Source organism: Peromyscus eremicus, chromosome 3 (assembly GCF_949786415.1).
Source record: "Peromyscus eremicus chromosome 3, PerEre_H2_v1, whole genome shotgun sequence".
In the NCBI taxonomy this organism is placed as follows: domain Eukaryota; kingdom Metazoa; phylum Chordata; class Mammalia; order Rodentia; family Cricetidae; genus Peromyscus; species Peromyscus eremicus.
This window is the reverse complement of record NC_081418.1, coordinates 16,650,889-16,663,477: the sequence shown is the minus strand read 5'-3', so window position 1 is coordinate 16,663,477 and position 12,589 is coordinate 16,650,889. Positions and strand designations below refer to the sequence as shown.

Here is a 12,589-nt window from a genome sequence, read left to right as displayed (position 1 = left end):
AATACAACCTCCCAGGGCCATTTTTGTTTGTGTGTTTATGATTTCCAGGCTAACCACTCTGCATTGAACACCCCAAAAGGGGGCTTATTCCTGGAAGAGACTAATTCTTCTCTCAGCAGTCATTAGTTGACCATAGTTCTTTGTCTAGGGGCTGGACCCTCTCAAATTTCTCCCTCCCATAGTAACATGTCCATTGATTTTGCCATTGTTCGGGTCCTACTTATGCAGCTATTTCTAGGAGAGACTGCTTCACAGTTGAGTTTAAGAATCTGATCTTCTGGCTCTTAGAATCTTCCCACCCTGTCTTCTGCAGTGTTCCCTGACCACAGATGTAGAAGCTGGGGTGCAGATGTATTTGTTGGCTCTGGGTTTCCCATAATCCATTGATCTCTGCATTGCATCCAGTTATGGTTCTCTATGATGGTCTCTATCTCCATCTGCTGTGAAAAAAGACTTCTTCTTTTTTTTTTTTTTTTTTTTTTGGTTTTTCGAGATAGGGTTTTTCTTTGTAGTCTGGGCCATTCTGGAATTCATGCTGTAGACAAGGCTGGCCTCAAACTCAGAGATTCACTGGGATTAAAGGTGTGCGCCACTACCTCCCGGCTAAGGAGAAAGGCTTCTTTGATGAGGGGTGGTAGTTATACTTATCTGTGGGTAGAAGGATAAGATTTAGAATGTAGTGAGAACTCATGCTGGACTAACAAAGTGGCAGTAGTAGATTCTTTGCTAAGGTCCATGATTTCACTAGCCAGGGTTTCTAGTACCAGGCATGATTTCCCTCTTATGCCTTCAGTTTAATTAGACAGTATTGATTACCACTGGCATGTAAATGCCACTTACTCTTCCAAGTCCTTTATCCTAACTCTGCAGTATCTTCCTCAGGAGGGGACTACCTTCAGCCTCAACCCAGAGAGACAACAAGTAGTCTATATTGGTTTTGGGAGTCACCTGGACTCGAAGGAGATTTCTCATTCCTAGTGTGTGTGTACACGTATATACTTACATGTATTGTATATAACTTTAGGAAATATAAAATAATGATTCCTTGAGGCTTTATCAAATAGCCATGGTGTTGCCTCTTGCCCTCCCCCCTGGGTTGCCCTCCCTCCCCCCTGGGTTGCCCTCCCTCCCCCCTGGGTTGCCCTCCCTCCCCCCTGGGTTGCCCTCCCTCCCCCCTGGGTTGCCCTCCCTCCCCCCTGGGTTGCCCTCCCTCCCCCCTGGGTTGTCCTCCCTCACCCCTGGGTTGCCCTCCCTCACCCCTGGGTTGCCCTCCCTCACCCCTGGGTTGCCCTCCCTCACCCCTGGGTTGCCCTCCCTCACCCCTGGGTTGCCCTCCCCCCTGGGTTGTCCTCCCTCCCCCCTGGGTTGTCCTCCCTCCCCCCTGGGTTGCCCTCCCTCCCCCCTGGGTTGCCCTCCCTCACCCCTGGGTTGCCCTCCCTCACCCCTGGGTTGCCCTCCCTCACCCCTGGGTTGCCCTCCCTCACCCCTGGGTTGCCCTCTCCCCTCCTTTGTCTCTTCTGATTAGTTTCAGTGTGAAGCTTATTTTGTTGGTTATTAAGATAGCAATGCCTGCTTGCTTCTTGATCCCATTTGCTTGGAATACTTTTTTCTGTCCTTTTGCTTTAAAGTATTGTTTATCTTTAAAGCTAAATAAGTTCTTCTAAACAACACATAGATGGATTTTGTTTCTTAGCCCATTCAGCTTGTCTGTCTTTTGATTGGTGAGTTTAGGACATCATATTTAGAGTTATTATTGAAAGGTATATGTAGATTTCAGTCATTTTGATCTTTTTGCTGGTTTGTGTTCTTACTTGCAATTTGTTTTTCTTTTTGTTTTTTTGTTTTTGTTTCTTTCTAGGGTCTCTTGGCTGTGTGTATTCCCGTCTTTATCTTAAAGCATTGCTTCCAGTATTCTGTTCAGTGTTTTGTTGTTGGTGGTGGTGGTGGTTGTTGTTGTTGGATAACGAAAGCCTTTAAGTGCAAGCCTCAAAGGCTTTCTCTCAGAGTTCAAAGGAGACTCTTCAACAAGCGAAGGAACTAATCAGAGGGATGGGGAATGAGTCTACTCACACTGTGTTCTTTCTATCCATGTTCTTTATTGTTCTCTTGCTTCTCAAAATCTACAGCTTCTTTTCAGCTCTCATTCTTAGCTCTCTTGCCCAACTATCCATACATTTCTAACAGGAAACTTCTTGCAATCCTGAGAAAATTTCAAAACCCTCAAGGTCATAGCACATTCCTAAAATAGATGATAAGGAGCAGAGCCATTACTGTGGTAATGCAAGGTTCCAAGGTCTCAGGACCAGAGTCAGGGGGCACAATGCCCAGTGCGACAAACTGAGACATAGCTTTTTATCAGCAGACTTGGCAAGCGAAGAATTGGCAGGCTTTTCTTAGGGTGTTTTGTGTTAGTAACCTTGGTAAGACACCTGCAACTCTGACCTTGTGCATAACTAATTTTAAATTTTAAACTAATGATCTATTTACAAAGGCCTTTAGTGTAGTTTGAACTTGCTCTGAGGTAAAAATGAACTAAATGCATGCAGTTTGTGTTAGACTGAGGAGAGATTATTTTCTGTGTTAGTCTGAGCAAAAGGCACAAAGCAGGCTTTAAGTGTCTACAGTCTTGTGGGACAATGGATCTGGCTATGAAGCATATTCTATATATCAAAATTAAACAGCTAAATGAAAAGTCATCTTCCTGATCACCTACAGAGATATATGTGCCCATAAGATTGAGATGTAATCATGAGATTACATACACACATTTGATGAAAATGCATGCTAATGGGGAGATATCATAGCTGTTATTGCACAAGAAGTAACAGATGGAAGCAACAGTATTCAGAGTCAGTGGCTTGCACGCCTTGCTTCATAGATTTAACCTCTGTCAGAGAACATTCTTCTGGTGGGTTGACATCTGAATTATCAATTGCTATAAACTGTAATTGCGTCATGACCCACCATAACTCATGACAATGGCTCGTGGCAGTTGGATATAAATTATTTTAGGCTGTTTGGATCATGGGAAGTTTTTCTTTCAAGTATGGCAGATAATTTGGATGGTTACAGTAGTTTAATTTTGCTGTTGTGGTCTTTTGGGACTTAGAGTGCATGGCTCTAGGCCCTTCTGAGTTTCAGAGTTTCCATTGAGAAATCGGGTGTTATTCTGGTTTCCTGTATTTGTAACTTGTGGATTTTTGTTTTTCTCTTGCAGCTGTTAATATTTTCTCTTTGTCATCTATACTTGGTGTTTTACCTGTGATGTGCCTTTGGGTGTTTCTATTCTGGACTTGTCTGTTTGGTGTTCTATGTGCTTTTTGTATCTCTATAGGTATGTCTTTAGTTCCTTCTGTCGTCTTGTTAAACATCTGGTCTATGTCATTGAATGCCTTAGGATTCTTCTCCCTCTTCTGTGCCTTCAATTCAAAGATTTTGTCGTTCAATAGTGTTTCATGTGTTCCTTTCCTGTGCTTATTAAATGTTTTCATTTTGTTTATTTAGTCCAGATCCTTTTATGTTCTAGTCCAGATATCTATCTTCTGCTGGGTTCATTCTACTTGTGAGACTCCCCCTGAGTTTCCTAACCGGCATATTGAGTTTTCAGTGACATCTTCATTTCAGCTCGTATGCTCATTAATGTTTCTACCTCTTTATTCAGTTTCAGTGTCCAAATCATTCAGCTGTATATATTTTCTTGGACAGCCTTAACTGTCTATTTTTATCCTCTTGGAGTTCAATAAAGTATTTGTTCATATCTTCTTTAAATTCCTTGAATTCTTTGATGAACTCTGTGATTGTTCTTTTAAATCCTTATGTCTTGGGAGAACTTCTATAAAACTGGTGGGTTTTATGGAGAGATAGTTCTGGCCCATCGTGCTGGTTTTGGTTTTGCCATTTGACCTGGGTATGTGGACTCCCTTTGTTGGTTGTGTGTCTGATGAAATAATCTGGCTTTTCTTAGACTGGGCCATGTGGCAGATAGGGGACCAGAACTAAGCCAAGTAAAGCTGGTGGGTGAGCTGTTTAACTGGACCAGGGAAAGGTGGCTCCTATCCCACGGGCTGGGCTAGGCAAAGCAAAGGGAGTTCTTAAATGAGAAGGGTTCACACCCCACCCAGGTCTCGAACTAAGTTTGTGGGTGTGCAGGTGTGTCAGATATGCCCATTTTCTTGACATGCTGTCTCTTCCTAATGAAGTGATCCTTCAAATAGGTAGGAAAATGCCCAGTACTGTGTATAGCCTGTTGTGTGCTTCATATTTATTGTTAACATATGTTTTATTTTGTAGGCTGGTCTTGTGGTAAAGCTGCTAATGAAGTTAAATGGACAGCTAATGCCCTGTGAAAGAAGTTCATGAGAAGAAAATAGCTGGTCCTCAAGCCACCTCAGAGTTCGGAAGTGCAGAGTTTTTTCCATGACTTCATGGCATGTCATCTTGTAGAATATGTGTATATGCTGTTACATACACTGTACAGAATCTGTACTCACGTTTGGTGTGTAATATACCACTTAGTTTTGTATGATATGCTCAGAAGCTCTTCTAATTTTTGACAGAAACACATAAGAGATCAACAGTCTGTATTATATTAGACAAAATAGTAAGCTTTATAAAAAGTTATTTTTGGTAAATAGTAAAGAATTCAGTGTGGAATGTGATGAAATTAAAATATAGCTTTGATATAATTTTGTGTGTTACTTCAAAATATGCTGAAAATCAACATGGTTTAAATAAATAAAATGTACTTTGTACTTGCATCTCTTACTTGAAGCATTTCTTCTGTCGTCTGTGGACATGTCTCGGGGTTTCATTAAGGTGTATCTAACACGGGATAGCCTCCCTCCAGGTGGTGTGTCTGAGCTTCTTGCATCAGGCTTGGGTGTTTTAACACTGATGATTCCAGACAGTGGTTTGGGAGTAATTTTTTAAATATCACGTCTAATAAGGACTTCTTTATATTGATAAATTAGACCACTGGCTGTTATGCAAGCACACATATATACACTCACTCAGTGTAATAACTTCTAGATGCCAGTAGTTGGACTTGTTAAGTATATGCTGTATTTTTGTGTCTTGACTTAATACCTTATATTCATGCCTTTGCATTATAAGGGCAATACCACATGTCTGATTGTTTCACTGATTGACACTTTATCCCCGAATTAGTGCCACAAATGAACAATAAACTTGATTAATATGCTCTTTAATGTGCTAGGTATTATAGTCTTCCCAGCCCAGTAGAGCAGAGTGTTCAGAGATGCATTGGTCATGACGTTGTCGTACAGGTTGCAGGTCATTTTGATATGTCATTTTCTACTCCACATTAACTCTTTATTCTAAATGATACTGTGTGTAAGTAAGCCTTATTAGAATTAAGATTGATTATGTAGTTCAGTGAGATTCACAAGAAAGCCTTTTGTTCTGTGCTATGTACTTTTGATTCTTTATAAATAGTTCCCTGGATAGTTTCAACCATTTTATACTTTGCTGTTTGCAAGTATGCTCTTGAATCTCAGACCTAAAACTTGATTGTCAGTCTCTCTCTGAATTCTGGGTCTTAATTCTAAGTTCCTGTTACTATAGTTCCACAGCCTATGAGCAATTTTGTGTTCATCATACCTGGAGGCAGAGTTTGTCTCCTTCTTCTTACTGTTCCACTGTTAATTGGTTAATGGCATTGTCAGACTACATCATTTACATAGTCTTGAAGTCTTGGAGTAGTTTTAACCTTTTTCTCCTTCCTTACTGTGTACATTCTGTTGATCGCATGCAGTCTAATGTCTCATGAGTCCTTTTCCATTCTCTTCATGGTTTACTGCAGGCCCCAGAGTTGAACGCCTTGCCATTGTTTCCTTAGCTAATAGCCTGATACAGGCTCTACACTGCTTCTCTGCCACACCAACGCCAAGTTTATCTTATCAGTCTAATCACTATGTGTTAGTACTAATAAAGTTCATGATTTGTGTATTAGTCAGGATTCTCCAGAACCAGAATGATAAAATGAGTATGTAAATTGTAGTATGTAACTTACAAAGGGATTTATAGATTAGTTTATGCAGTAAGAGCTGGGTAGTCGAACAGTGACTGTGAGCATACTGAGAGGCTGAAAACCCAGTAGCTGCTTAGTCTGTGAAGCTGGATCCCTCAGCAGCCCCCAAATAGTGGTGAAAGCCTAGAGGCCTCCCAGAGCGCTGCTGGTCTTTAGTCCAAGTCGGAAAGCTGGAGGAGCGGGTTCTGATATCAGTGCAGGATCACAGCTGCAGGACTGGCAGCAGCAGGATAGATTTACTAACCAGCAGGAAGTGAGGGCCAGCGAGCAAACACTGTTGTGTGGGGCTGTTCACTATGGAGGAGGGTCTTCTCACCTCCGTAGCCCTTCCTGTGAACGCCCTCACAGGCCCATACAGTAGAATTTCTCATTCCATTCATAATCAAATTGCAGATTCCGTAGCATTGAACGTAAGCCTCTTTAAAAAGTATCAAGTCATTCTTTCACGGTTTCCCATGTATTTAATACACTGTGGTTACTCTCACCACCACCCTTAGCTCTCTGTCATGCCTGCCAATCTCCTTCCTACAGATCCCTTTCCCACACTCATGGTTTTGTTGTGTTTTGTGAGCCACTGAATTTAATCAAGACTGCCTGTGAACATGGACTCACCAACGGGCTCATAGCTGAAGACAATGACTCCCCTTCCCCTAGGATCCTTCAGTATCCAATAAATAGTTCAGCAAGGTTGGACACCTGACTTCTCCAGTCCATCACTGGCTGTGGAAAGATCTAATCTTACACAGGCAGCCAGAGCTCCTAGAAAGTCATGGTGGCAGTGCTGTGTCATCCATGTCCAGACCATATTTTGCTACCATAGTTCTTATCTTCCAACTTGTGTGTTCTTTCTGCTTCTTCTGTGGTATTCCCTGAGCCTTAAAGGTAGTGGTGTAAATGTCCTGTTTAAGTCTGAGTGCTCAGCTGCCCCTTTTTCTCAGCACCTTGAGCAGCCAAGAATCTCTCGTCTTCATTACTGTTCATTGTGAAAAGAAGCTTCTCTAAGGCTGAGAGTGGTATTTGTCTGTGTGTATTATTCTAGTTTGCTTCTCTGTTGTGATAAAACACTGACCAAAAGCAACTGGGGAGAAGAGGATTTGTCTCAGCTTGCAGGAACCTAGAAGCAGGAACTGAAACAGACCAGGCAGGAATGCTGCTTTCTGGCTTGCTCATCTAACTTTATTATATGTAGCCCACCTGCCTAGGGATGATGCTACCCACAGTGAGTTGCCCCCCACACACACACACATAAATTAGCAATCAAGAAAATGTCCCACAGACCACTTTGAGGGAGGCTGTTGTTTAATTGAGGCACCCTCTTGCTGGGTATGTCAAGTTGGCAACCAAGATTAGCTGTCACTGATCTAAAACAGGTGTTTAAAAGTCAGTGTGACACCCTGTCAGCTTGGGTAAACAGCAGTAGTAAGTTACCCCTCCCTAGAGTCTGACCTTCCCAGCCATGAATTTTTAACTGGATTACAGTACTAGGCATGGATTCCTTCCTGCAGAGCAGGTTTTAAATCCAACCAGAATGGCTCATTGCACCATTAATAGTCATTGCCACTAGTGGATTGGTATTACAGTTCGTAGGTTCCCGGCTGGAAATGTCCATTGATCCTTTTCTACCCCTGCAGCCTGTATATAACCTCACTTTATGAAAGCAAGCCAACACGAAGGAAGCTTCCAGATTGGTTTCTCTCGGTTTTGCAACCAATTTGTATTGTCTTTACTAATATGATCTTGCCATCAAGTTCTGGTGGACAGCCAAGAAGTATGGCAAGAGTGCATTGTTTGGGGAGCTTTTGCCCCCCCCCCAATAGTTCAAATGAGATATCACACCTGGCACTAGCATTTATGGTTAATAACCGGTGGCTTCTAGGAGAAGCAGTATCCAGCCAAGCAGGGCATCTTCTCATATTTTACTTACGTATTTTAACTGGCTTACAAAATAGGTTTCCATACGGCTCTTTTATACATACTTTAGTTTGGTTAGCCCTCCCCATGTCCCCTGCTTCCCACACTCTTCCCTGCTTAAAGCTTTCCATCCCCTCTCTATTTCAACATCACCTTGTTGTAACACCCCTTTCTGACGGCATCCCCTTTCAATGGTCCCTTTCTAGTTTCCTGGCTTCTACACATATTCCAATTAAACATAGTTCAGTCTAGAATTCACAAATGAGAGAGAACAGGGCATTTGTACTTCCGGGTTTGGGTTACTTTACACAGTATAATTTTCCAATTCTGTTCATTTACCTCCAATTTTCATAATTTAACTTTTTTTCACAGATGAATAGAACTCTATTGTGTGGGTGTGTGGATGGATGGATGGATGGATGGATGGATGGATGGATAGATAGATAGATCACATTTCCATATCCGTTTATCTGTTGGACTGATTCCATTTCCTGGCTATTTCGAATAGAGCAGCAATGAACATGGATGAGCATACGTCTCTGTAGAAGGATATAGAGTCCTATGAGGAATGTGCCCAGGAATGGTACAGCTGGTGTATATGGAAATCCTACATCTAGCTTTCTGAAGAACTGATCTCTCTAGAGGCTGCACCAGTCTACACTCTTACCATCAGTGAACAATTGTTCCTATTTCTTTTTGATAGCTATTCTGCCTGAAGTGAGATGGAATCTCAAAGCAGTTTTAATTTTCATCTCCCTAGTGACTAATGATATAGACCTTTTTTCATTTTTTTAATTGTCACATATAAGGTTTTATACACAATCAATGTGCATTGTAATACAGTATATATTAAACTTCAATGAAGTTCATCTAAAATGGTAAGCTGGCTGAATAGCACATATAACATTATTGTCCACATGAAAAGGGAAAACAATAACTTTTGGCTATTTTGGATTTCTAAAAATGCTCATACACCTACTGATGTTGAACTTTTAAAAATGTTCAGCAGCCACACCTATTTCTTTGGAGAAGTCTCTCTCTGTTCAGATATGGCTCATTTTTAACTGGGACTTGTTTTGTTTCTTGGGTTGTTTGTGTCCTTGCTCTAATCCTGTTGGATATATAGGTAGCAAAGACTTGCTCCCATCCTGTAGCTTGTTGACTGCTTCCCTTGCTGCACAAAGGCTTTTTAGTTTCTTGAGTTTCCACTAGTCAGTCCTTGGTCGTATTTCCTGAGCAACCAGAGTCCCGCTTAGGAAAGTCCTTATCTAGACCCTTGTCTTGTACATACTCCCTACATTTTCTTCTAGTAGTTTCAGATTTTACATGGAGCTCTTTGGTCAATTTGGAGCTGTTTTTTTTTTTTTGTGTGTGTGTGTGCAGTGTGAGAAATAGGGATGTGGTTGCAGTCTTCTGCATGTAGACATCCAGCTTTCCCAGCACCTTTTGTTGAAGATGCTGACTTTTCTCCAACTTATATTTTTGGCATCTTTGTCAAAAATCAGGTGAGTGTATTAGTATGACTCATGTCTGGGTCTTCTCTTTCACTGATTTACATGCATTTTTATGCCAGTACCATGCTGATTTGTTGTGGTTGTTGTTTGTTTGGTGTTTCAAGATGGGGTTTCTCTGTGTAGCCTTGGCTGTCCTGTAACTCACTCTGTAAACCAGGCTGGCCTCAAACTCAGAGATCCTCCTGCTTCTGCCTCCTGGGGTGCTAGGATTAAAGGTATGCCCCACTACCACCTGATACCATGCTGTTTTTATTAATGTGGCTCTGTAGTATAACTTGAAACCAGATGTGGTTTGTGTAGTTGGTTTTTTGTTTTTTTTTTCACTCTTCACTCTTTGCTCCTCTTTGGGGATCTGCCACCCAGCCCCCAAATAATCAAATAGAGTCTTTTTCTTACTTATAAATGCCTGGCCTTAACTTGGCTTGTTTCAGGCCAGCTTTTGTAACTTATATTGTCCTATCCACCTTTTGCCTCTGGGCTTTTACCTTTTTCTATTTCTGTATATCTTTTCTTTCCTTCTTATTCTGTGTCTGGCTGCGTGGCTATGTGGCTGTGTGGCTGGCCCCTGGAGTCCTCCTCTCCTCCTTTCCTCTTCCTCCCTCTTCTTCTTTTTATTCTCTCCGCCTGCCAACCTTGCCTGCCAGCCCCTCCTATCCTTTCTCCTGCCTTGCTATTGGATGTTCAACTCTTTATTAGACCATCAGGTGTTTTAGACAGGCAAAGTAACACAGCTTTGCAGAGTTAAACAAATGCAACATAAAGGAATGGAATACATCTTTGCATCATTAAACAAATATTCCACAGCATAAACAAATGTAACACATCTTCAACAATATTCCACAACAGTTTGAATGAGAACAGCCCCCATAGGCTCATAAATTTGAATGTTTGGTTCCCAGTTGGTAGAACTGTTTAGGAAGAATTAAGAAAGTCTAGCCTTGTTTGAGGAGGTGGGCCAAGCCCAGTCCCTCTCTCTCTCTCTCTCTCTCTCTCTCTCTCTCTCTCTCTCTCTCTCTCTCTCTCTCTCTCTCTCTGTCTCTCTCTCCTCCCTCCCTCCGTGTCTCTCCCTCCCTCCCTCCCTCCCTCCTCCTCCTCCTCCTCCTTCTTCTTCTTCTCTCTCTCTCTCTCCCTCTGTCCCTCTCTCTCTCCCTCCCTCCTCCTCCTCCTCCTCCTCCTCCTTCTTCTTCTTCTTCTCTCTCTCTCTCTCTCTCTCTCTCTCTCTCTCTCTCTCCCTCCCTCCCTCTGTCTCTCTCTCTCCCTCCCTTCTTCTTCTTCTCTCTCTCTCCCTCCCTCTCCCTCCCTCCCTCCCTCCCTCCCTCTGTCTCTCTTTCTCCCTCCCTCCCTCTGTCTCTCTTTCTCCCTCCTTCCCTCCCTCTCTCCCTCCCTCTGTCTCTGTCTCTGTCTCTCTCTCTCTCCCTCTGTCTCTCTTTCTCCCTCCTTCCCTCCCTCTCTCCCTCCCTCTGTCTCTGTCTCTGTCTCTCTCTCTCTCCCTCTGTCCCTCTCTCTCTCCCTCCCTCTGTCTCTCTCTCTCCCTCCTTCCCTCCCTCTCCCTCCTTCCCTCCCTCTGTCTCTCTCTGTCTCTCTCTCTCTCTGTCTCTGTCTCTCTGTCTCTCTCTACCTCCCTCCCTCTCTCTCTCTGCCTCCTGCTTATGGATCTGATATAAGCTCTCAGCTAAGGCTCCAGTGCTGTATCTGTTTGCCTGCTGCCATGCTCCCTGCTGTGAAGGTCATGGACTCACCCTCTGAAACTATAGGCAAGCCCCCAATTAAATGCTTTCTTTCTTAAGTTGCCGTGATCCATGGTAGCTCTTCCCAGCAACGGAACAATAACTAGACACCAGGTATGATGCCTCAGGTATTATTTTTGCTTTGGATGTCTGTGGTCTTTTGTACTTGTATATCAATGTGAAGATTATGTTTTCAGTTTCTGTGAAGAATAGCATGAGAATTTTGATTGGAATAGCATTGGTTCTGTAGATTACTCCTAGTGGGATGGTCACTTTCACAGTATTAGTTCTGATCCCTTAGCTTGGGAGGGCTTTTCATCTTTGAGTGGTTTTTTTTTTTAACCTCCTTTTTTGACTATTGTCAATTCCTTGATTTCTCTCAGTGTGCCATTGGTATATAAAATGGCTCTGGATTTTTATATGGTACTCTTGTATACTCCACTTTGCTGAAAGTATCTCTCAGCCCGAGTTTTCTGATGGTACTTTTGGATTTCTTATGTGTAGTATTGCATCACCAGCAGACGGGGATACTTGGACTTTGTTTCCCATTTGTACCTCTTTTGTTTCCTTCTCTTGTCACTGGGCTGTATCTTGAAACTCAGACACTGTTTTAAATAGGAGCAGAGAGTGGGCAGCCTCATCTTGTGCCTGATTTTAATAGAATTGCCTCAAGTTTTTCTCCATTGAGCATTGTGTTGACTATGGGTCATATATAGCTTCCATTCGATTGGGGTATACTCCCTCTACCCTATTCTATCTGTTTTATCAATGGGTACATTTTCACTGTGAACTGTATTTACTCATAACTGGCCAAATGCCCTTCAGTTGGTGAATGAGTAAACTTAGGTGTATCCATACAGTGGAATACTACTCAAAAAGGAATAAACAATTGAACAACATGGATGAAGTTCAAATGCACTAACTGAACAAGGCAGACTCAGTGTAGCATTCCATTTAGAGAACATTCTGGGAAAGATAAAAGTACTGGGCAGAAAGCATAGCAAGTACTAGATGTTAAGGATGGGTGTGGGGAAACATGGGAACATAAAGGGAAGTGTTAAGGATTTGGGGGGAAGGAAAGAATGTTCTGATGGTTGAAATAGCCTATGTGTCAAAATTCAGATTGGACCACAGAGAATCTAACTATACATAAATTTAAAACACATTTTTAAAAAAGAAGCAGAATTTTTTGTACAACTTTGAAAACTTTTTTTTTTTTTTAGAATACAAAGATTTAGAAATGCGTAAGTGCCCAAATTCCACTTAGTGTTTAGTTAAAGAAACTTATTAGGTAAGTTATATGCTGTCCCACCGCTCGGTTCAGACCACCTAAATCAGATCACTAGTGACAGGCTGCAAGATCTCCCTCCCAAGGAGGACAATCAGCC

General features: G+C 42.2%; 1 protein-coding gene and 1 long non-coding RNA gene across 3 annotated transcripts in view; one reads left to right on the top strand and one right to left on the bottom strand.

The window, feature by feature from the left end:
• The window catches only part of Krit1 (KRIT1 ankyrin repeat containing), a 43,929-nt gene extending 39,172 nt beyond the window's left edge, over positions 1–4,757 (top strand). For both annotated transcript variants that reach the window (XM_059257325.1, XM_059257326.1), the window contains exon 17: positions 4,291–4,757. In XM_059257325.1, coding sequence (XP_059113308.1) covers positions 4,291–4,359 — 69 coding nt within the window. In that variant the 3' untranslated portion in view covers positions 4,360–4,757. The remainder of the gene's footprint in view (positions 1–4,290) is intronic.
• LOC131906644 (uncharacterized) overlaps positions 1–12,589 on the bottom strand; it is a 44,761-nt gene that overhangs the window by 30,376 nt on the left and 1,796 nt on the right. The gene's annotated exons all lie outside the window — the stretch shown is intronic.